This window comes from Lissotriton helveticus, chromosome 6 (genome assembly GCF_964261635.1).
Source record: "Lissotriton helveticus chromosome 6, aLisHel1.1, whole genome shotgun sequence".
In the NCBI taxonomy this organism is placed as follows: Eukaryota; Metazoa; Chordata; class Amphibia; order Caudata; family Salamandridae; genus Lissotriton; species Lissotriton helveticus.
Window position 1 is genome coordinate 355,950,867 of NC_136067.1, and position 24,555 is coordinate 355,975,421.

Sequence of the window (24,555 nt, forward strand, 5' to 3'; positions counted from 1 at the left end):
GCTTGGTGAGAGTGGCAGTTGAAGATTAGATGCTGAACAGACAGGGAGTCTGCTGCTGGTGGGGCTACACTACTATCTTACTTCCATCTTATTTACCATCCTACTATCATCTTACTACATCTATAATTGAAACTTAATAAAGGAACTACTTGGAACCTACAACATGTCTGCATATGGATTTTCATACTACAACAATAAGCTTGACTGCTCCGCGAAGAACTGTCCTCAGGGTGCAACAATGGGCTTAGAACGACACCAAGTATGGAAGTCATGGTTGAGAGCTTGAACAAGTGTTTGGAAGTCTAGAGATTGGAATACCATCTTAGATGTGTTTAACTTTAAGAAGACCTAATTCTACTACCACTTGAACGAAAGGAGTCAGGACCAGATGTACGACCATTCACTATAGAGAGTCACAAATTGGTCGAATTGCGACTCGCTAAAGTGAATGTACAACAATGCTCAGATATTGCTTGAAATTCCCAATGGGGTCACAAATTGCATGTCTCTTCAATATTCATGAGGAAAGCACAATTTGCGACCCCATTTGGAATGGCTAACACTCCCAGGGATGGTGGTTTGCTGAGGTCAGCAGACCACCATGTCTGCGAATGCTTTTTAAATAACGCATTTTTTTTAATGCAGCCCATTTTCCTGAAAGGAAAACGGTATGCATTTAAAAAAGAAAAATTAAACATTTCAGTTTCATTTTATTTCGGGCAGGCAGGGGTCCCTGGGACCACTGCCTGATTTAAAAAAAATATTTTCGCAAACACTCACAATGGGTAAAGTGATCCCCTGGGACCCCTTCTCATTTACGAGTGGTTTACCACCTACTTGAAGTAGGTGGCAAACTGCAAGGGTTTTGCGACTGCAAATGCGATCGCAAAACAATAGTACAAGCCATTTGGACTCACTATTAGGAAAGGATGCCCTTGGCACACCCCTTCCTAATAGCGAGTCGCAAACGCTATTTACCGAGTCAGGGACTCGCAAAATAACGTTCGTACATACCACCACCGTTTTTTGTGGTCGCAAACAGGTTGATTTCCCTTTTGCAACTGCAAAAAACGGTCGTACATCTGGCCCTCAGTCTTTCATTTCTGCCTACTTAATTAGCCCTTCAACTAGAAGTTGGTAAAGGCCTCACAAGTATTCTCGATTTTGTATGAATGATTGGCAGTCTATGGTTTTGGTAAACATACAATGGTCTGTAATCCCAAAAGAGCATTTACTTCCCAGAATAGTCCCACTCCCCCAATTTGAGATTAAGTGTGTCATACCTGTGCAAAGCGGAGAACAAACTGCTCGGGCTCAGCAGCACCGGGCCTTGTGGTAATACTGTGCCTCGCTCATTCACCCAGTGCAGATAGCCTCTGGTCATGTCTGCCATTCCGATGGCACGTGCTGAGCAGTATAAAAACTTATAGCCATTTCTAAGCAAAGGAAACAGAGAGAGCGTATATTTATTGTGCCTAACACCTTCTTGTATGAAAAGCTTATTGTGACTGTATAACAGAGATGTTATAAAGACAAGATAAAATAATCTAGGTAAGATGGCAGATTTGCTAAGAGTGTGAGAAGCTAAAAATTCCTCAAACGAGCTTAAATCTTAAATAGAAAATAAACAAGCAATACCCCAGACTGCGAGGCTTTCTTTCATTCAAGATTCTCTAAGTGTATGGTACCATACACTAAACAATAACTGAATTAAAGGATGTTTAACAGAGACACCGTGAGCTAAATTGTCGCAAATCGCAATTGAAGAGTAACTGTTCCAAATCAAAAATGCTTGCCAAAAGCCATTGTCTTGACTGACTGGCTAATTATTGTGGTGTTTCTTTAACGGCACATATTTATTTAACTATTATTATATGAGATTAGTAGTAAGACCCAATCAGCTTGAATAGGTAAAGCCCCAAGCACACTTAAGCAAAGCAAAGTTGTTGGAATATTTCTACATGGCCTTAGAATGCATTTGATTGTTTACCCCATTTTTCGAAGAGGAAAGAATAACACAAGGTTTCAATTCCCTATGAAATGTAGTTATTTGCAGTGCATACAGACGGACCGAATGTATTAACTCACAAAATGATGTGAAGCCCTAATTGAATGTGCCTCCCCCCTTTCAAGCAACTTTCAGTTCGTCCTTAAGGTTATTACAGAATTTACCTTCACTTCCCTAGGAATAGGGGGCACATGATTCAAGAAGAACTGAAGAGTACAAATAAGAAAATGCACAAAGGATTCTACCTATGTAGTGCAGGCCAGGATTTGCTAGGTACTTACTCGCTGACTTTGTGGTACAATTTAGCAATTCCTTGGTGGGTCCAGTCCTTGCCAAGAGTTGGAAGAATATGGCCTAGGGTATCCGACCTGAGGGGAAAGTGCATAATACAAATATCAAAATGAGCAGTAACAGCTACGGTAATGTAGTAACAGAAAAGGTATTATTCAAATATTACAACGGTACTACCATTATTAAATGTTATAATGCAACATACTTATACAACTATTACTAGTAAAACCAATAAATACGTGTGTTATTATTATTGTACTAAATTAGTATTATCATTATTGGGATTTCCATGATCAAAAGAATGATGCTAAATGCCTCTAATAATAATAACAATCATTTTGTTTTGTCATTGGATTCCCATGCAGTTATTTCAAATATTTCCACAAAGAATTTTTTTAGGTGTACGTGTAATGTAGAGCACAACTTTATTGAGCATGCAAAAAATGTATTGCAGTGGAAAAACAGGAAAACGGTTTATTATGTTTAAAAACAAAAAAGCAGACCAATGGGAATACAGGCCAGCTGTATCGCTCTGGTGTCACAACACAGTCACTATTTCAGCACAGCAACTGGATTGCGACCAGATAATATTTTGTGCAACGATAAATGCACCAATCCTAGTGGAAGCCGCCACAAACAAAGGGTGGTGGCGGGTGGAGGGAACGTGGGAGGAGTTGCGGGGCGTGGTAATGATATATTTAAAAAAATAACTTATCTTAAATCTCTTCTCCTGTTCCTAGCAGCCCCTGGGACAGACCCCCATCCAATCCCAAACTGCAGAGCAGCACGGGGATTGGCCTAAGCGGGCTGGAAAGATGCTCCACTCAGACCAGGGAGTCTGTGCGGTTTCTCCAGCCCAGCTGTTCAATGTAGCCGGGATGGAGAAACCTTAGTACGCATGTGTGTTTTGGCCGGCCTGAGACCGCCGGACAAACATATATGCACACTTAGGGAGTGCACATGACACTCCTCCTCCCCCCTCCCATACCTCGGCCCCGCCCCTATCTAGAGCACTGGCTCAGAGTTGACAAATGAAAAATAAAACGATGCTAGAACATGGTTTTATTTTTCAGTTGCTGGCTCTGAACCAGGCAGTGGGGGACATACCTCCGCCATTGCAGAGGAGCCGCCGCTGACTAATCCGACACACTGCAAAAGAGTCCATTCAGAAGGGTTTGTAGAATTCAGACGATTAATAACTATAAGGCAAGATCCGGTTTGTTTATCCTAGGAAAAGGACTTCGAACTCAGAGTTCCCTTTCCCCCATTCACATCTGCAGACTTGAATTTATCCCGGCCAAGGTCTGTCAAAAGGGCAAGGGCTTCCTTGTAAAAATTGAACTAATTTGAGAAAATCTGGAGGCCCTTACTGTAATGCCCCTCAACTGACCTCCCAAGAGCACATGATTCCCGAGGATTAAAGTGTTAGACTTGTTTTCCCACTAGAGATACAAAAGAGGTCTGGATGGCTAAAAGGATGAGTGGTTAAGACTACTGTTCAGTTTGTGTTATGCAGATTTGAAGATTTGTCAAGGCCACAGGGAAGAGGAAGGTGGAGGTCGAGGGACCTGGGTTTTCCACATTTTTAGATTTAGACAATAGTAGTGAGGTATCGATGGCAATGCTCACCTTGCATTATTCGTTATTTTGCCTATAACTGTCTACTTTAAATCATATAAACTTCAATAAAAACTTCTGCTTGAAAAAAAAACCTGGCATGATGCAAAGGGCATTGTGGGGAACATGCAGTGGTGCCCTGGGCCGCTGCATGCTCCATCAACGCCCAGAGCCCACATTCCCAGAGTGGAATCGGTCTCTCATGAACAGTTGCACTTTGGGAATGGATACCACCCCTTTCTGGGATCTTTATACAAGCAATGGATTGCAACCACAAAGACATTTGTGAACAGTAATCTGTCTTTAGTACACTGCTACTTTGTGATACACAAACTTCATGGCCGCAAAACTCTCTAGTGCATCAAGCCCTAAGTGCTTCAGTTGTACCTCTGTTTTGATTTTGCATTCGGCCTTGTCCATCCCAAAACCAGCTAACAAATGATAAGCAGTTTTTGTTGTGAAATCATTATTGGATTTCAGATTGTTTACCAGATTGTGACAAAAGTAAATGTGTCCTACCTCAAGGTTAGAAAGCATTTCAGAGGGACATATCAAAAAGCGAGAATTCAGAACCTACTTTTCAAATAAAAGGTGAAGGTGGAATTTTGTTACTATCCAGCAAGAAAATTTCCTAAGGTCTGAGTGGTATATGTTATTTGGCTTGCACTATCAACTCAATCCTTTCACTTGAAGCTACCCTTACGATGATAAAGAGACGCTAGGTCAGTGAGACCATTATTACAATGTTTAATTTTTACTGAGATAAAAATTAATTACGCTTTGCATTTTTATGTTAAATCTAGCATTTGTTTAATCAGTAAATTAAAAAACTAAAATTTCAAAAGAACAGATTCCTTTTTAACATAAACTTAACACAGCTAGAAAAAACAATTGGGGCTGGATTACACAAAAAAATCAAGGAGTTCAAAACCCATACAGTTTTACATTAGAAGAGGTCTAATATGCTATAATAATAGTGCATACAGCCATTATGCCTGCAGGTATGAGAATATATCAACTGTGTTACATTGGATTTCCAGAGCAAAATTGCTGGGTAAAATTCTGAGAATAGGGCCATTTGCTCTACATGGATATTTGTGAAATCAGATCCACAGCAGGGCACCCTGCCCACTATAATTTACTCTAATGTGAAGTACAGTATTGGAAGTAAAATGCAGCTCCTTGGATCTCAGTAATGATCACTTGCAAAAGAGAATGTGATCGGCACAAACGACAAAGCAATCACAGAACATTGCGGCGACCGTACCGGGTGATTGTTCCATCAATATCTGAAATGACAATCTTATCATCCCAGTTCCATAAGTATATTGTACCCTCGCAGCGGCACGTCCCTTGGTATTGTGTGGTGACACTGAAGACCACATCATTGGGACCGTTCTTCAGCTTCAGACTTTTCTGAAAATAAAAAAAAAACATACAAACACAGAGGCATTAGTATTGAGCAGGCATTGAAAATCTGAAAACGAAGGATTTATGTAATAATGACAGCCAACTTCATCACTTCTTTCAAATAAAGCAGCGTTTAAACTCTGCTATATTTAAAAAGCTTTAGTTAAGAACCACAAAGTGTAATGTATATGCTGTTTTTAATGCTTTTTTATGTACTTTGCACATGAGGCCCAATTCACAAAGATTAGTGCTTGAGTAGCTTGGTTCACACTTTCATTACTCGTGGCACACTCATGAATTTCAGGAGTAAGCCAGGAGTACTCTTGGCTTTTTCCAGGCTACCTGCCGGAATTCAGAAGTAAGCTACAAGTATGTCGCAACAAAATCTTTGTGAATTGGGCCCATATTTTGGAACATCAGACTTCTGGGGTGTCTTCGAGTTATTTAGAACTTTAATCAAGGAACTATGCTTTCTGAAACTTTGGAGACTAAACACTACTAGACTTTTCTTGTTTACCACCTAAATGCAAGCGTACTGGAAATACAGAGATTGAGCTTTAACACTTTTTACGCCCTATATTCTGATTTGTGTGCTATTAACGCACTCCTTCAAATATTCTCTGCAAAATTAAGTTCAAGAATTAGATGGAGGAGTTGCTCTTGAAAAAGAGGTTTAAAAAGAGGGACATTTTGTGGTAATCAGGTCCAACTCCGTAGACCCCGGCTATCCCTCATTTCAACCTTAGAAACACTGAATTTGGCACTAATTTAACCATCGAGTAAAACCACAAGGTTCAGTATCAGATTCAACCTAAGGCAATATTATTGCACAGTAATTCCCAAGATTGCAATAAGGACCTAATGCTTCGTGTACAAGGGGTCGAATCTGACCTAGTTTTATATCGGTTCTTTGTAAATAAGTAAAACGAGTGAAGTTGTCTCAGCCTAACTCTCATTGAGTGGGCTATGCCTCTCTTGGGATTGGTGTAACCTCTTTCCACATATCAAACACACAACACTTTCTGCACTTCCTGCAGTCCATACACTGTGGCATCCTCTTAGCCCCTCAGCATTAACTAGGAGGTGGCTGGTGGGTTAAGGATAGGACCAGTGGTCCGCCCTGTGTTATCATCTTGGGTGACAGGATGCATGACGTCAAATCTGATACCCCTGGCATTTTGGGGAATCGACATTCATGCTATCTGTGCTGTGCTGTGTTTCCTAGATCTCGCTCATTAGCAGCCTGGGAGCAATGTTGCCATCCCACTGTCCAAGAGTACCCCAAAAAAACTGCTTCATCCATTTGTACCACCACACTGGTCAGCACTATAGCACTCCCAGTCTAGTTCACTAAAACCTATTCTCTTGCGTTTCTAGCAGAAACCTACAAAAACTGAAGAGGGACACAAAAAAGTACACATGGGATTTGGGTGTAGAAATGGGCACGGACAGTCAAATTTGCAAAGTAATATGTATTTGTCCAACCAAGATCACTGCACAGCGCAAAGATTGAAACCAGAGATACTGACCTCAAGTCCATTAAGTGAAACAAGTGGTCAGACCTGCGTCAATTTACATAAGTAGCTGGGCTCACTATAATATGGTGTCCATCAGCGTAGTTAAACAATACATCGTCTTCACTCTAGGCATGAGTTACACAAACATGCGCTCCCTCAGCTTCACGCAGTGTATGAATCTGTTCTCTTTTGAGTAGGCACCTGAGACTAGTACTGAAGATTTTATTAATATTTGTATAGCGCTTGCCATGCCCCTTACAAGTACTAAAGCACTTTTGCATGGACATAGTTCATGGCAATGTGTGTGTGTGTATTACCTACTGGCGGTTGCCAGTAGGTATATATAGTTAGGATTTTTTCTCTATGGGATTTTTGAAAATTCTATGTCTAATAACTTTGGCGTTTGTGGACGGAATTGGCTGAAATTTTCAGGAAAATGGCACATTTTGTTTCTGAGCAGCCCTTGAAAATTTGGGGGGGGGTTCGTCAAGGGGGGGACGAGAAAAAAGGGGGGTCCCAAAACGTGTTTTTAACATTGAGTTTTCCATAGGGCGGTTGGCCTCACTTTTAGCCCGAACGGCTGAATGGATTTGCACGAAACTTGGCAAAATTGTAGGGACTGGTAGCCCGATGTGCCTTTTGTAGGTCTCAATATATGTGCTCCAGTGGATTTTGAGAAATTAACGTTTAAAAAAAGATATATATCTGTAACAGCGGACCGGGCAGCGCTCCAGTACGCGTACTTTTCGCGCAACGGAGCTTTGTGAAGCGAAGCTGATTGGTTCTCCGGCGTCTGTAAACATTCCAAACAGTCCGTAGCGGCCGCCATCTTGTCTCTCGGTAGGATCGAGAGACAAGCGGAGGCCAAACCGAAGGGGCAAATGACCATAAGGGGGCATAGTAGATCCTCCCTGACCGTTTAGGTTTGATGTGGAGGTTTTAAAAGGGCCCCGCGGGGCAAAAAAAAAAAATAATAATAATAATCGAACAGCTGAATGGATTTGCACGAAACTTGGCAAAATTGTAGAGACTGGTAGCCCGATGTGCCTTTGCTAGATCTCAATATATGTGCTCCAGTGGATTTTGAGAAATTAACGTTCAAAAAAAGATATATATCTGTAACAGCGCACCGCTTCGCGTACTTTTCGCGTTACGGAGCTTTGCGAAGCGAAGCTGATTGGCTCTCCGGTGTCTGTAAACATTCCAAACAGTCCGTAGCGGCCGCCATCTTGTCTCTCGGTAGGATCGAGAGACAAGAGGAGGCCAAAGCGAAGGGGCAAATGACCATAAGGGGGCATAGTAGATCCTCCCTGACCGTTTAGGTTTGATGTGGAGGTTTTAAAAGGGCCCCGCGGGGCAAAAAAAAAAAATAATAAAAATATTCGAACAGCTGAATGGATTTGCACGAAACTTGGCAAAATTGTAGGGACTGGTAGCCCGATGTGCCTTTGCTAGATCTCAATATATGTGCTCCAGTGGATTTTGAGAAATTAACGTTCAAAAAAAGATATATATCTGTAACAGCGCACCGCTTCGCGTACTTTTCGCGTTACGGAGCTTTGCGAAGCGAAGCTGATTGGCTCTCCGGTGTCTGTAAACATTCCAAACAGTCCGTAGCGGCCGCCATCTTGTCTCTCGGTAGGATCGAGAGACAAGAGGAGGCCAAAGCGAAGGGGCAAATGACCATAAGGGGGCATAGTAGATCTTCCCTGACCGTTTAGGTTTGATGTGGAGGTTTTAAAAGGGCCCCGCGGGGCAAAAAAAAAAAATAATAATAATAATCGAACGGCTGAATGGATTTGCACGAAACTTGGTAAAATATTAGGGACTGGTAGCCCGATGTGCCTTTGCTAGGTCTCAATATATGTGCTTCAGTGCATTTTGAGAAATTAACGTCCAAAAACAAGATATATATCTGTAACAGCGCTCCGCTTCGCGGAGATAAAATTATATCTGTATTACCTAGCTGTTGCTAACACCAGTTAGCGACGGCTAGTAGGAGATAGCGACCATCTTGGGCCCCACTTTGCATGTGAGTGATATTTATCACTAATGACATGCAAAGTGGGCATGCCAAGATGTTAGCGACTGGAAACAGTCGCTAACATCGCTATCTCCTATTATCAACTTTTGGAAATATTCGAGATAAGCGCGAATATCTCCAAAAGCTAGCACCTGCCCTGAGCAGTTCTAAGCCATGTTATCCAATGGGAGGTGGATAACATGGCTAAGAGCATTAGCTCGGTAATGCATGAATATCGCTGAGTTTTCAGCGATATTAATGCATTGCGGTCGTTTTTTATCGTATTTGCGATAAACCTTGATAATAGCAAGGTTTATCTGCGATAATTTCTGACGGTAAAAAAATCGTTGCTAAGCATCGTAAGGGATAAATATCGCTTAACTTTGGTAATATGCCCCAACGTCTGTTAACGTTCGATTCGAAGGAAATCAGGAAGTGTTGAAAAACATTGTCTGCGCCATCTTGTCTTTTTTCAAATGCCACACTTTTGTCGTGCACGGCAGCCATTTTAGATGCCTTGACCAGACCCACTCTGTGCACGCTGTCGATCCTTAGCATGGCTCCCCACCCTCGCAAGCATCTCCCCCAGGCAGTGGTCACCCCCGCTCTCTGTCTTATGCATGGGTAATAAACCTCCCCCCATCTGCGCTGCTCTTTCCTGAGAATCACACCCTGTGCCCGCCCGACACCTCCCTTTCGCCCTATTCACTACCGCACCCTCTGACACTCCTTTTCCTCTGTGTCCGATTGTCCAGGCTGGTCCTAGGGTATCAGCTAGCCCTGCAGATGTAGTTTATGGCCACAGCTGTAAAGAATCACCCCTCTTCAAAGGAGTTATAGTAGATCAAGGCCCACACTCGATGAGATCCGTCACAGCAGAAGCGTTGCTATTATCTGAAAACCATCCTGTATTGTGATTGGGGAGGGGACCGAGCCTGAAGCGGAAGATTCCAGGGATGACTCTTTGTACATCAAAGTTTTTACAATTATGTGTCACATTAAAAATATATAGCACTCCGACAAAGTAGTAAGATTATAAAACTTTAATAATTTATAAATATATACAAGAAAACAAAAATAGTAATAACATATAAACATTTTTAGGGAAAAACAACGAAGTAGCGGTCGGCTGTGCGAATAGTCCCAACGCAGCACAACGTCCAGATTTCCGGCGTGGGGCGTCGCGGGGGGTGGGTCATCAGTAGCAAACTGTTGTGCGAATAGTTCCAAGGCAGCAGAACGCGTTGAAATCTAGATGACACGAAAGTGATCTCTAGTAAGTTGCCACCCAGCAAATAACGGCGTGGGGCGTCGCGGGGGGTGGGTCATCAGTAGCAAACTGTTGTGCGAATAGTTCCAAGGCAGCAGAACGATGGCACCAAGGTGATGTCCAGTAAGTTGCCGCACTGGTTTTGGTATCCTACAATGCTGCTCCGAATAACGGCGTGGGGCGCCCCGGGGGAGGCGGCGTGAACGGGCCTCTCCAGGTGGAGTGTCATCTGTTGTAGTGGGGCGCCCCTTTACCGTTTCAGTTGCCATTCCGTCCGTTTTTGGTCCACTGTGTCAAAAGCCGCAATTCAGCTGAGTTGCGCCCACTCTTGCGGTGCAGCGATAGGCGGCTGTCACAGGACTCTCAAAATGGCGGCAGGCTGTTTCCTTTTTGGGCCTGGTCCACTGAAATGGCCCTGGGACACCTTGGAAATCGGACGCTTGTCTGCTAGGTCTTGGACCCCATTCTCGAAAGCGTCCCCTCCGCCTTGAGAATTCATCAAAAGTTTTGGGAGCCCCGACTCCCGCAGGCTTCCGGTGGGGAGCGGCTGCCATGATTGCTCGCGGAATGACCACGACGGAGCCACGAGATGGTGGTGCTCTCATGCTGACGCCAGCTTCAGTCTGAAACATCCAGAAACAAGGTGGGGCTTTCATCGTTTGGGAAAAAAAAAAAGTTTTCATCCAATGAAAAGTGTTGTTTTTAGGTCATATGATCAAGCCTTCCATCATTAGGAAACCAAAAGTAAAATGAACCAATGAAAAGTTTTATAAACAAGTCACATGACCTGTTATGCGGCATAGGGTATAAAATGCGGAGAAAATACGTTGGCACGTGAGGCGGCGTCAGTAGCGGACCGATGTGCGAATAGGCCGAAGGCAACACAACGCGCCAAGATCCGGATGGCACCGAGGTGGTGTCCAGCAAGTTGCAGCACTGGTGTGGCCATCCTACAATGCTGAAAGTCGGCATGGGGCGCCCCGTTGGCCTGTGAGTTTGCGTCAGTAGCGGACCGATGTGCGAATAGGCCGAAGGCAGCACAACGCGCCAAGATCCGGATGGCACCGAGGTGGTGTCTAGTAAGTTGCCGCACTGGTGTGGCCATCCAACAATGCTGAAAGTCGGCGTGGTGCGCCCCGTTGGCCTGTGAGTTTGCGTCAGTAGCGGACCGATGTGCGAATAGGCCGAAGGCAGCACAACGCGCCAAGATCCGGATGGCACTGAGGTGGTGTCTAGTAAGTTGCCGCACTGGTGTGGCCATCCTACAATGCTGAAAGTCGGCGTGGGGCGCCCCGTTGGCCTGTGAGATGGCGTCAGTAGCGGACCGATGTGTGAATGGGGCCGAAGGCAGCGCAACAATATTTTCGGAATAGAAGACACCACTAGGCGCTGAGATGCCAAGATCCGGATGGCACCGAGGTGGTGTGTAGCAAGTTGCCGCACTGGTGTGGCCATCCTACAATGCTGAAAGTCGGCGTGGGGCGCCCCGTTGGCCTGTGAGTTTGCGTCAGTAGCGGACCGATGTGCGAATGGGGCCAAAGGCAGCGCAACAATAGTTTCTGACTGACACCACAAGGCGCTGAGATGCCAAGATCCGGATGGCACCGAGGTGGTGTCATAGTTGAGAGTTCTGAGCAGCGGTTGTAACACTGTCTGAAGCTTATTTGCAGCTGCTGCAGCTTCACTACGCGTCAAGATCCGGATGGCACCGAGGTGGTGTCTAGTAAGGTGCACTGGTGTGGCCATCCTACAATGCTGAAAGTCGGCGTGGGGCGCCCCGTTGGCCTGTGAGTTTGCGTCAGTAGCGGACCGATGTGCGAATAGGCCGAAGGCAGCACAACGCGCCAAGATCCGGATGGCACCGAGGTGGTGTCTAGTAAGTTTTCGCACTTCTGTGGCCATCCTACAATGTTGAAAGTCGGCGTGGGGCGCCCCGTTGGCCTGTGAGATGGCGTCAGTAGCGGACCGATGTGCGAATGGGGCCAAAGGCAGCGCAACAATATTTTCTGATTTGAAGACACCACAAGGCGCTGAGATGCCAAGATCCGGATGGCACCGAGGTGGTGTCTAGCAAGTTGTGGCACTGGTGTGGCCATCGTACAATGGTAAAAGTCGGCGTGGGGCGCCCTGTTGGCCTGTGAGATGGTGTCAGTAGCGGACTGATGTGCGAATGGGGCCAAAGGCAGCGCAACAATATTTTCTGACTGACACCACAAGGCGCTGAGATGCCAAGATCCGGATGGCACCGAGGTGATGTCTAAGTTGCGGACTGATGTGCGAATGGGGCCAAAGGCAGCGCAACAACATTTTCTGTATGGAAGATACCACTAGGCGTTGAGATGCCAAGATTCGGATGGCACCGAGGTGATGTCTAGCAAGTTGCTGTACTGGTGTGGTCATCCTACAATGCTGAAACTCGGCGTGGGTCGCCCCATTAGCCTGTGAGATGGCGTCAGTAGCGGACCGATGTGCGAATAGGCCGAAGGCAGCACAACGCGCCAAGATCCGGATGTCACCGTGGTGGTTTCATAGTTGAGAGGCACTTCATCTGCAGTGGGGCGCCGAGATCCGGATGGCACCGAGGTGATGTCTAGCAAGTTGCTGTACTGGTGTGGTCATCCTACAATGCTGAAAGTCGGCGTGGGGCGCCCCATTAGCCTGTGAGATGGCGTCAGTAGCGGACTGATGTGCGAATGGGGCCAAAGGCAGCGCAACAATATTTTCTGAAGAGAAGACACCAAAAGGCGCTGACATTCCAAGATCCGGATGGCACCGAGGTGGTGTCTAGCAAGCTATGCAGTTGAGTTGTGTGCGCACTTGCGGCGAATAGGTCGAAGGCAGCATAACAATGTTTTCTGAATAGAAGACACCACAAGGCGTTGAGATTCGGTTACCACCGAGGTGATGTCTAGCAAGTTGCCGCACTGGTGTGGCCATCCTACAATACTGCTCCGAATAACGGCGTGGGGTGCCCGAAGGGGGGGGGGGGGGAGCCGGCGTGAATGGGCCTTCCTAGGTGGAGGCTCGTCTGCTGTAGTGGGGCGCCCCTTTACCATTTCAGTTGCCATTAAGCTGAGTTTCGGCTGCTCTTGATGCTACAGCGACAGGCGGCTGCAAGAGGACTCTCAAAATGGCGGCCTGTTCTTTGGATTTGGGCCTGGTCCACTAAAATGGCCCTGGGACACCTTAGAACTCGGACGCTCGATTTTTTTTTCCTTTCCTGTACATGCAAAAAAAGGTAAATGCCCGGTACGTTACACGCTTCATCTGCCACGATGAACTCTCCAGAGGAACCGAAAAAAAATATAGTTGTGGTAACTATACCATGCATCGTCATATGGAGAGGTGGCACCAATTAATTATAGTGCTGCATAAAAGAGAGATTTGGAGGAGAACCCCTGACCTGCTAGTACATTCATCAAAGAAGTGGCACTGAGAGCTTCAGAGGCAAGGGAAACGGTCCCAAATATTTAGAAGAACTTTGGAAAGATTAAAATGACATGTTTAGATTGTGGCAAATTAATTTCATGTGGACAGATGAGTGTTACTCTAATAAATACAGCATATGAACATCATCATAGTCGATGGTTGGTAGAGACATTTTGACTATATCCTGGACCTGCCCGTCCTCGCCCAAAATGGCGCCGGAATAAATGGGACTCGTAACTCCTTGTTGTGTACTGGTTGCAGAACCTTGAAATCACGAGATACGTATGCAGTTTTGAAGCACATGGCGGGCGGGGACGAGAATTGATTGAATATTTCGACATCCCTATTGATATTAAGTTCTGATGTGTTATTGATTACTGTACTGTTGAAAGTTCGAATTAACGTCACCCATGGTACTTGCCCGCAAATTTATATCTAGATAATTTTATTGTAACTGGCCCTGTCGTATTTTAATTATAAAATGTACGTCCACCGATTCCGTAACTGTTAGACACCTTAGTTCTTGCAACCTAATGGCCCGCCCGTTATGTTCCTCTACAGTGTAAATGTCTATTCATCATATACGATTACAGTTTGCTCCGTGGCAGGCCCACGTGGTTATAGGCTCGTATTTGTATAATGAAATTTTCACAATAAAGGTTTTTAAAAGAAAACATGGTAGTAGTATATACATTGGTAAAGTTTTTAATAATAGTCACTGTTTTAGAATCATTAAAAGGAAAGTGAAATAAAGCAGACCAATTACATGAAGGGTAAAAGGTATAATACGAAGGAACGCAGTAAAGATAAATGGTCAAGGGCTGTTGTGTTTTCTATTCCTGCAACATAAAGTGATCGATAAGAATCTCATATTCAGGCGTATCGGCGACTAAGACAGCAGGTCGACCCTCTTTTGCTCAACGGCTCCGTCATGGGACGAAGAAACGCTCTTTTTCTCGAAAAAAGAATATATTTTACTTGCAGGACAGTTGTAAAATTTCCGGGAAAGTACATTAGCCTGGAACATTATAACATATATTTAAGAAAAAATAATGTTCGGAAGTAATGAAAAGCGTAATTTTTAGGTCATATGACCAAGCCTTTCATCATTACAATAAGAAAAGTAAAATGAACCAATGAAAAGTTTTATTAACAAGTCACATGACTTGTTATGCTTACGTTACGCGCTGCGCGCCCCGGATGACTTCCGGATGCGCTAACGCGGCGCGTCATATGACGCATTACGCGACAACGCAGGTCCAGAATATAGTCAAAATGTCTCCACCAACCAGCGGTCGGAACACAACCCCTTTCAGCAGGCTAAATAGTTCTGTTAAATGACAACAGAAGGGACAGGCAACAAGAACCATCAGTCAAAGAGGGGAGGGCTAGTTCTTCTCTACCGGGTTACATTGGGGCGCTACCGGAACTGATCGAATTGGTAGTCTACAGTGTTTCTGGATGTTTCAGACTGAAGCTGGGGTTAGCATGAGAGCAGCACCATTTCGTAGCTCCGTCGTGGCCATTCCGCAACCAATCATGGCAGCCGCTCTTTATCGTTATTTTGGGCGGGGTGGGTGGCGGAGCCGAGCTGTTTTGCAGCCATCATTGTGTGGAGTTCAGTTCATCTCACTAGTTTTGTATTTGTCATGAGGGGTTGTTCCTAATGTTTCTATTTTAGCGAGGTCAAAAAGAGATCCCATTAGTGGCCTACTGATTTTGCTCGATTCCTTTTCTTTTTTTTTACACGATTTTTCGTTATCTGCAAAGACTAAACAGAGTATTGCGACTCTGTGTTTGTTTGTAAATAGAGAATGAACCAAAGAGAACTAATTCTAAAACAGTAAATACTTGGATAACAATCAATCAAATGGAGAGAGAAGCAGGCACGACGGATTACAACGGGGGCAAAGGCCTGCGTTAACTACCTTTCACTATCTGCAAAGAGAGAGTACTCCTAATAGAAATGAGGGGGGGGGGCACCATTCAAAGCAGATCAGTGTGCATAAACACGAAAATGTTTTCACTTACCACGTACTTGACATTCGACAGCTTATGATATTTGCTATTAAAAAACCATTGAAATTCACTGAAAAAACCATAGGTTATAGACCATATATAGTTAGGAATTAGCATTTACAAAACCTTGAAAATTCACTGAAAAAACCATAGGTTATAGACCATATATAGTTAGGAATTAGCATTTACAAAACCTTGAAAATTCACTGCAAAAACCATAGGTTAGAGACCATATATAGTTAGCTGGACATTTTATTGACATAAAACCAATGAAATTCCATATATAGTTAGTTGCACTAACTATATATCGCGCACCCGCAATCCACTGCTGATGATGTCACATATTACATCATTCATGACATGGTCAGTGACATCACTGATGACATCACTGATGACATCTCAAATGACATCACTGATGACATCACTGATGACATCTCATTTGACATCAATGACCACATCACTGATGATATCATTCATGTGACAATACAATGCATCTCCTCACATTTTAATATAACCTCTGTTTCACCCAGTGTTAAAAAGAGAGTATAATTTTTGAAACCATTGACACACCAATACTAGTTACTACATATGCACTCACTGATTGCTACGTCTACACACACCTTCACTCATTCACCCATACAATCATTCATACATACAATCACTCATCTTTACAACACTATCATATGCACTCATACACCTATACAGACACTCACAGTCTGCCACTCATCCATGGAGTTACTCACACACCTAGTCAGTCCTGTAAAGAATCAATGACACTTCCATTTTCTTGTCTATACAGTTAAACATAGAGCACCTTACATTTTCAAACATATACTAACACATACTTACCTTCTTATACAATCATTGATACAAGTACAGATTGATCTGCACAGAGTCACACACCTCCCAGCTAGCCACACACACACTCAGTCTCCCATACAAATACTTGGGCAATCAATCAATAACCCATATAGTTACTCATATAGCTACTGATCAACACATGCAGCAGTTTACAGAACAACAGACATAATGATGCACAAATTAAGACAGTTTAGACACTAACCCATGCACTCAGTGAGACACATTTAATCACTCACTCATACAGTCAGTCATGTACCTACTAAATCCTTCGTCCAGACACTTACACATCCACTCATTCTTCAATATGTAAGACATATTTAAACTTTATAGAAACAAAAAATCACTGGATGTTGTTATCAGTGATGTCATCAGTGATGTCATTTGAGATGTCATCAGTGATGTCATCAGTGATGTCACTGACCATGTCATGAATGATGTAATATGTGACATCATCAGCAGTGGATTGCGGGTGCGCGATATATAGTTAGTGCAACTAACTATATATGGAATTTCATTGGTTTTATGTCAATAAAATGTCCAGCTAACTATATATGGTCTCTAACCTATGGTTTTTGCAGTGAATTTTCAAGGTTTTGTAAATGCTAATTCCTAACTATATATGGTCTATAACCTATGGTTTTTTCAGTGAATATATATATATATACGATCTGACTTGCATTATTTATGTAGCTTAAGCATGCACACTTTACTTGTGTACCTAAGATTCATTTCTTAGCTTCACAAAACTCATTTTATTGCATATGTTTCTATATGGACTGGACAGTGTTCTATGTAAGGCACTTCAACTTGGTACGTGCTCGACAAAGATTGTAAATACAACAGACTTACTCCTGCAATCAGAAAGGTTAACAATAAGCAGTAAATGGAACAAGGGAGGTGTCCTAAACAGTTGGTGCTTGCTATGGCCACCAACTGTGCACCACACCATTCACTAGCGAGGAAGTAGTGCAGACAGACTCACGAGCTGGTCCGAGGTGAGCCGTAGGGTCTTTTTGTACGTGACCCCCGAGGATGCCGCGAGGTGGTTCTGGCTGGACGGCATAGGGCCCCCGCTCTGATTGGCTGCCCGGCCCTCTTCGTCGCTGGAGGAAGATTCATCTTTTATCCTGGAACAGCAACACAAGAAAATGCGCGCGCGGTGAGTGCATTTTGCCATCCATTAAAAACACATTACTATTGCACTGAATCACGCGGCTGCTAATTGAATCCAAGTGCGATCTCGGGGGAGGCTCTTTAAAAAGCAGGGCCTGGCGCGAGTCAATGAACTCGCGCCGCCAGCCTCTCATTCATGCAGGCCTCGCCATCATTCACCTTGCTCCAGCAGTCAGTCACCAGCCCATGCGCACTCGTAATCACTGCACACCGAGCTCGCCTGGGTGAACGCAGCGCGCTGACGCACGGCCAGGGGGATCAAGTGATACGGCCGTCTATTGATTAATGTGCCACGGTGCATTATGGGCGCGGCGAGCCTCATTGAGAGCGAGATGGCGCCGCATCCTTTAAAGATGCCCCCCTTCGCCGCATTATGGAAAGCAACGCTGCAGGATGACTCACGCTCCACGCCTGGAGGGGACCGCGCGCGCAGCCGGCGGCCGCACTGCAGCTTTAAAAGCATTTCCAAATAGCAGTTCATCTCCGATTGTATTTAGGACATGTCAGGAAGCATTATCCGCGGGAGGCATCATGTCACACGAAAATCAAACCGTCACAGAAAATAACAGCTAATGGCCTCAGGCATAAAATGGGAACAGATACTATCTATCTTGGTGTTCAAGTAAATGCCACGTTAGCAGGCATTCCTAGCAAAACAGGCGAAAACATATGACAATCTATTGGAATCGAAGATATTATAGCAAGAAAATTCGGTCACCAGTTACAAAGCCATTTCCACACCTATGTTCAGTTTAGGAGCAATTCTCAGTACAAAAGAAGTTCTGTAATTTGATGAAGTTGCATTTGCACTTAGATAGTATACCACATGCACATAATAAGACTGGAGGCTCAAAGATGTGGTTACGGTGGAAAGAGGATGCCACCTTAGGCAGGAACTTAGGGTAGGTTCTGAGTACTGCCTTGCCTTGTGTACTTGAATGAAGGGTTTCTGTAATGTAAGTGCTTGTAATTGGCTAATGCCTCTAAGAGAGGTAATTGCCACTAGAAAATCCACTTTCCAGGAGAGGTTCTGGAGAAGGCAATAGTGGAAGAGCTTAAAAGGGGTCTGCTGAGGACGACACTGAGGTTTCACACCGAGAGCAGGAGATCTCTGGGAGGGTTACCTGTTTGAGACCTTCCATAAAGGCCTTAACCACTGGTATGTGGTAGAAGGAGGGCCCCCTCTTTATCTGGAGGTGGAGCATCGCCCATGCCCTGGGAGTAAGTGCACTTATATGCAGTGTGGACCACCAACTTATCTGGAGTGATCTGTCCCCCTGATGTATGGGGGGTATATTTATTTATCTACCCTAAGTGTGACCACCCTGGCCTTGACTGGCTCTTTGATTGTGTCTGTGGGCGCCTTCAGCATCTCCTTGAGCATGAGCAGAAAATGCACTTTCCGTTTCGATATATAGATAAGGTTTCCACTACAAAATGATCGCTGTCATGGAGAAATTGCACATCTAGTTTGGATGACCTTATGATATGTGGTTGTTTCATCCAGAGGTGACAACCTAGCTGGGTAGTGATCCAAGTCTGAGTCCCCTATGGAATCTACATCATAGTCATCTCATGGATCATTAGTGGCGACCAGATTGGTGTATTAATCGGGGTCACCCGAGTGAAAGGTCAGGCCTATCTCTCTGAGGAGTGAGGGTATCCACCCCCATGAATATAGCAGTAGTGAAGTGTGGGAAGCTGGAGGAGGAGGAAGAGGTGCAGGAGGAGGAGGAGGAGGTGCAGGATGTGAAGAGGAGGAAATGGAGGAGGGGAAAAACGGAATGGGGCTGGTGTCCTTGCACTTCTTGCTTTTGGGCAACGGGGAGGTTCCAAGGCAAGTTTCTAATTTGGAAAAAAGTTTGCACTGGGCAGAAGTGCAACTAATACAATAGTGCTAATAACTATATCATAGGTATGCAAAACAAATAACTTATCTGGACACACAAGGTATACAAAAATATATTCTGTTTATTATTCTTATATTTGTCTCTTTTTTATTTCTTTGGTTTATAGTTGTTATTAAAAAGATTTTTTTGTTTTATATATAAGTAGCAATACATTTGATCAAACAACAATAAAATTGATCAACAAGAAGAGATTTTTTCCAATTGATATATCTATGATATTGATGATGTATAATCATACAAAAGACAACTTAACAATAATTAAAGAGAAAAAAAACAAGGGAAAAACTGTTTGTTGACAATAACACAAATAAATCAGTAGATCCTGGTATGTAAAGTTGTCAATAGTTGTTAATGTTCAAATTTAAATGGGAACACTGGTTGAAAGACAACAATGTCACCAACGCGTTTCAGTCTTGGACCTTCCTCAGGGTGAATCTACCAGTGGCATACTAACAATTCTTGTGTATAGGACACTATCATGCAAAGAATCCCGTAGGTTTAATATTTGTCATCCACTTTCTCAGTTTCGTGTATGCTCAAGGATAAGTGACCTTCATGGTTGTTTGTTGTAATGCTGAAAGTTCAGGCGCAACAGTATTATGTCTGGTAAAAATGCATACAAGCATGAAATGAGAAGAACCTATTATGTTTATTTATTGGATCACCTATTGATGACCGGTGAACTTCAATAATCAAGAAACTCTGGGCAAAAGGAGCTTAGATTGAAGCCAAACGATACATGGAGAGCAGGATAATGCCGATTCCATAGAAGATTAGGACTCTGCCCCTGCGACCCGTGTGGGTGATGCACCAAACGATATGCCACGGCAAGTTTCTCCACAAAGGTAGGCTTTTGCTTGCGAGGCAAAGTCTCTTCGGACGTTGGAGGCAGTCTTGTGGAACTCATGCTGGTATGAGGATGAATAAAGATATGTTTTTTGTCTTGCATAAAGCTGTTGGAGGATAGGTTTCTCTGAATCGTTGGAGCTCTGCACCAAGGGCGTCTTCGATGCCAATAGCTTGAGTACGATGCAGGTCTCAGATCCGGTGGTGCCTTTAACCCCGATGGCATGGGCAACCTTTGTGTTTTTAGATGCTGATATCAGTTTTGAAGTGGAGGTTGGCTTTGGCGCCGGTGTTGAGACGATCTTAAGACTCTGAAGTGATTTTGGGCTTGACTGGGTAGCACCCATATTCAGGGAGCTCCAAGGTTTTTGGTTGATGCCGACTGGTGCAAGAGAGCACTGGGGCCCCAGAGAATGAAGTCTTTGTTGAAAGGCTGGGTGCATGGACCATCTCAAGGACAGTGCTCTGCGTAGACTCAAGGCTTTTTGGTAGGCCTGGTGTGTGATTCAACTTCAGCCATACTCACAATCTGTGTAATGTTCTTGATTCAGGGTCCCGAAGGCTTGGAGCCACTGGGAGACTGGAGGTTTAAAGGCTCAAAGTCTAAGCCTGAACAGAAGATGGCCTTTTGGGTAGGTGATGGTTGGTGGGGCGGAAGGCCCAAGGGCCTGGCCTTTTCAGCTTTTTCAATGCCAGGGGAGGGCTGTTTCCCGAAGATGTCGTTTTGCAGAGTTTTATATAGCGCAAACTAGACCCGAACTGAATCAGGTATTAGAGCGCTTTACAAAGCACCAGTTACGTTACATGAGGACATGCATTAATTTTAGGCACAGGGAGATTAAGTGATTTGCCCAGAATCACAGGAGTTTTTTGGCGTCGTTACCGAGACTCGAACCCAGATCCCCAGGTCCGAGGTCGAGCGCCCTAGCCGTTAGGCCAGCTCCTCTCCCCTAAGTCTTGAGTGTCGTCGTAAGCCTGTCTCTGCATCTTGTGCTGTGCCCACCTTCCTTTCTGCCAATATAAAAGTGTATGCTTCGAACATAAGTACAGCCAGGTCTCTCATGAATTGTTGTCATGGACAGGAGACAGACCAAGTTTATACACATGGTGGTTAACGGTCCAGGGGAACTTCGGATGACACTCAGGATAGATCTGAAAGAGCATCTGTTCCATCACCCTGTGTACATTCTTTGTTGAAAAAGATGCTGAACGTCATTGAGGTCAAGAAGCACGAGGCCCAAGGCTCCTCAGTACACAGTGTCGATGCATGTCAGTCTCTGGAAGTCTTTACGAAATTGGATTCTTTCACGTCGAGGGCCATAGCTCCCACGGCTATTACGACTTAGATTCTACTATCAGGTATAATGTTGCACTCATTATTCTTTTTGCCTCCATATTTGTCTTAAAAGTAGTCTGAGATTTCGAGTGCAGCAAGGTATATACTGCTTTGTTTTTCTCTTATCCTCTTGTTTGTTTTCAACAATAAACGACGTTGTGTCCGGGGGGTTTTAGAATTGATTTGCCTTTTCGAATAAACGACGTTAACAGAATCCATTTAGGTAGAGTGTGGTTTTTTGGGATTTTAAAGGGATGTTTTGGCCGTGTAGGCTATCATTAGACATTAAAGTATGCTTTTTATGTGTCCTTACTCTCTATAGGAGATATTATCTGTCTAGGGAGGACGTTTACACCCCCACTTCGGAATTAAAATTGTGGCTAACCTGAGTAGGAAGCTGCCATCGGGGAAGAGATAAAAACCCTCCCTTGAATATCAAGTTTCTGGTGGGTAATACCCTGGAATTTATTGGCATGAATGACATGCTGGGAGAGTGAAGTGGTATGAATAGGGTTGTTTGAAAGTGTGTGTGAATCACTGTGTATGGACCAATGATGGAACCAAGGGTGTAATATATATATGTAAAATATGTTTAATAAAGTTGGTGGAAATATTTTCTTACACAATAACGAAGTGAAACTGAAACCTAATATGAAATAGAACTGTACATTTTGCATTGAGTCTTTTTTATAATTGTTTTAATTGATTTCTATATTAATGTTTTTTAGATGAATGTATTGGGAGACATTGATCAGTAGTTTTTAAGCCTGAAGAAGGCGGTGAACCCAATCATACCATCGAAACACGTCGCTTTGGTTAAGAATGCACCCAAATAACACCTGGTTATAACGAGAAAAAGAACGTAATTTAACATCAAACCAAGAGCATTAACATCGCTGTATATTTTATTTGGAGTGGCTAGGAAATTCATTCGTTTTATTAGGTTCTTTGATGATTGTATAATCAGATGTATTATCTCATTTGATTGTGTATTAATTGTTTTTAACACTGTGGTTTGACAATACAACTGTTTTTTAATCCTTTTATATATATTTTTGAATTTATGAGAATCCTTTAACAATAAAAATATATAATAGAATTTATATTACGTTTTTGGTTTCAATTGGATGCAGTGATTGGGCCTTGAGTGGATGGTAGCAAGGAGTTTTTGTATGCTTAAAAAAAAAGAGCCCAAATGGATCTTGTCTTTGACAGAAGTCTCTGGAAGTGAACAGTGCTAAAATAAAGCAGCACAGATGTTTTCCTGATATCAGAGTCTGGGAATATACCAGCTGTGCACTGATTCCCCGGCGGGAGCGTCTTCTAGGAGGTTGGCCCAGCTCCTTAAACGGAGAGGACTTCAACAACGTGGTGTCTTAGCGCCGAGGGCAATCGTAACAGCATTCGCTCCAGGAATAGGTGGGTTTCTACATGGCGGAACCAGGCACACATTAGACTGGATGAACATATGAATATCAAGTAGTGTAGATAGTTTTCCCCATTTTGGTCCTGAGGAATTGCTGAGTATCATTTTGAACTAATAAAGCATGAAACATGTCGACCATATAGTTAGAGTAGGTTCTTGCTTCCACGGACTTTAGAGCCTGACTAAGCAACCACTCTCTCTTTAGTTTTGAATTAAGGTGGGTTACTACTTCATTAAAGGTTTTTGTGGACTACCCAATCTTTTTTAATATCACTTTAACACATCTACACCACTCACTTCCACCCCATTGGGCCCTCACCCCCACAGCACCATACGGCAGGAATAAAAGATCCCCGTCAAAGAGAACCTTTATGGGTGCCCTTAGGGTATTGCACCGCCGACCCGACGAGGGGCAAGGCCATATGATGAAGCATGACATGTAGCTTGCTGGGTCTGTGAGGCTTTTAGTTCCGAAGAGGAGGATCCCCCTCCGGTGTGCCTTCACTTATTTTTTGGTTGTCAACTGTCTCATCCAAGTGTTTGGATCCAGGGGAACTGTGCATTCCTTTTTTGATATTAATATACCAGCTGGGCCCAAGCAGAGATTAAGACTCTTGTCGAACTCAGCCCCCCAGTCATGCATATCCGAACCAGATGGAGGAAACAAACAATCTAACATGCAGTCAGTGCTCATGCGTATTGCCAGCTAAGGAAGGAATCACAATATACCTTGTGATTCCAAAGACTTCTTTGAAGAAAAACATCTTGCAAGTGTCCAAGCCCAACACTAGATGACAGGAATATGTAGAGCATGTGTATCTACAGCAACACATGCTACCAACATAAATATTGCCTTCATTCATATACACATGATGCAACAGAGCCACCTGTAAAAGCTCCCAACTGAGCCAGTGAAGTTCAAAATGATCTGCTCCACGCACCGAGCTATGGAACCAGCATTTAGTAGGTCTATAGAAGCTGGCCTTATACTATACACTAATATGCTGCTTTCGGTCAGCCACTTCATGAAGGGTGACAGATAGGCAGAGATATGGAGGTGGGTTCCTTAGAGTCCAAAGCCCTGGAGCCTAGAATGATTTCAAACTAACATTGAGAGCAGAATTTAGTTACGTATTCTTCAGAAAGCACTTGACAGCTGAACAGTGTAAGCAATTGTTCGGGAAGCACAATAATTGGGACCAACAATTCCAAAGTGGGGTTGAAATGATTTCGCTCATCTGTCAATCAACAAAAGCCTACCACCTCCCGCAAAATTCAATTTATAACTGGTTACCCACTGCTAACAAAACTTCAATAACACAGAATCATCAATCTATTTCTAGATTCTGTAAAATGCAATCAAGGAAAAGTTCGACCCTCACAATCTTGCTGGACTGCAACGGCAACTGAGAAGTTGGA

The 24,555-nt window shown here is 43.8% G+C and overlaps 1 protein-coding gene across 5 annotated transcripts in view; it reads right to left on the reverse strand.

Moving 5' to 3' along the window:
• The window catches only part of LPIN1 (lipin 1), a 478,422-nt gene that overhangs the window by 16,286 nt on the left and 437,581 nt on the right, over positions 1-24,555 (reverse strand). For all 5 annotated transcript variants that reach the window (XM_078647786.1, XM_078647790.1, XM_078647788.1 and 2 more), the window contains 4 exons: positions 17,428-17,572; positions 5,184-5,332; positions 2,290-2,376; positions 1,284-1,436 (listed from right to left, as the gene is read on the reverse strand). In XM_078647786.1, coding sequence (XP_078503912.1) covers positions 1,284-1,436; positions 2,290-2,376; positions 5,184-5,332; positions 17,428-17,572 — 534 coding nt within the window. The remainder of the gene's footprint in view (positions 1-1,283; positions 1,437-2,289; positions 2,377-5,183; positions 5,333-17,427; positions 17,573-24,555) is intronic.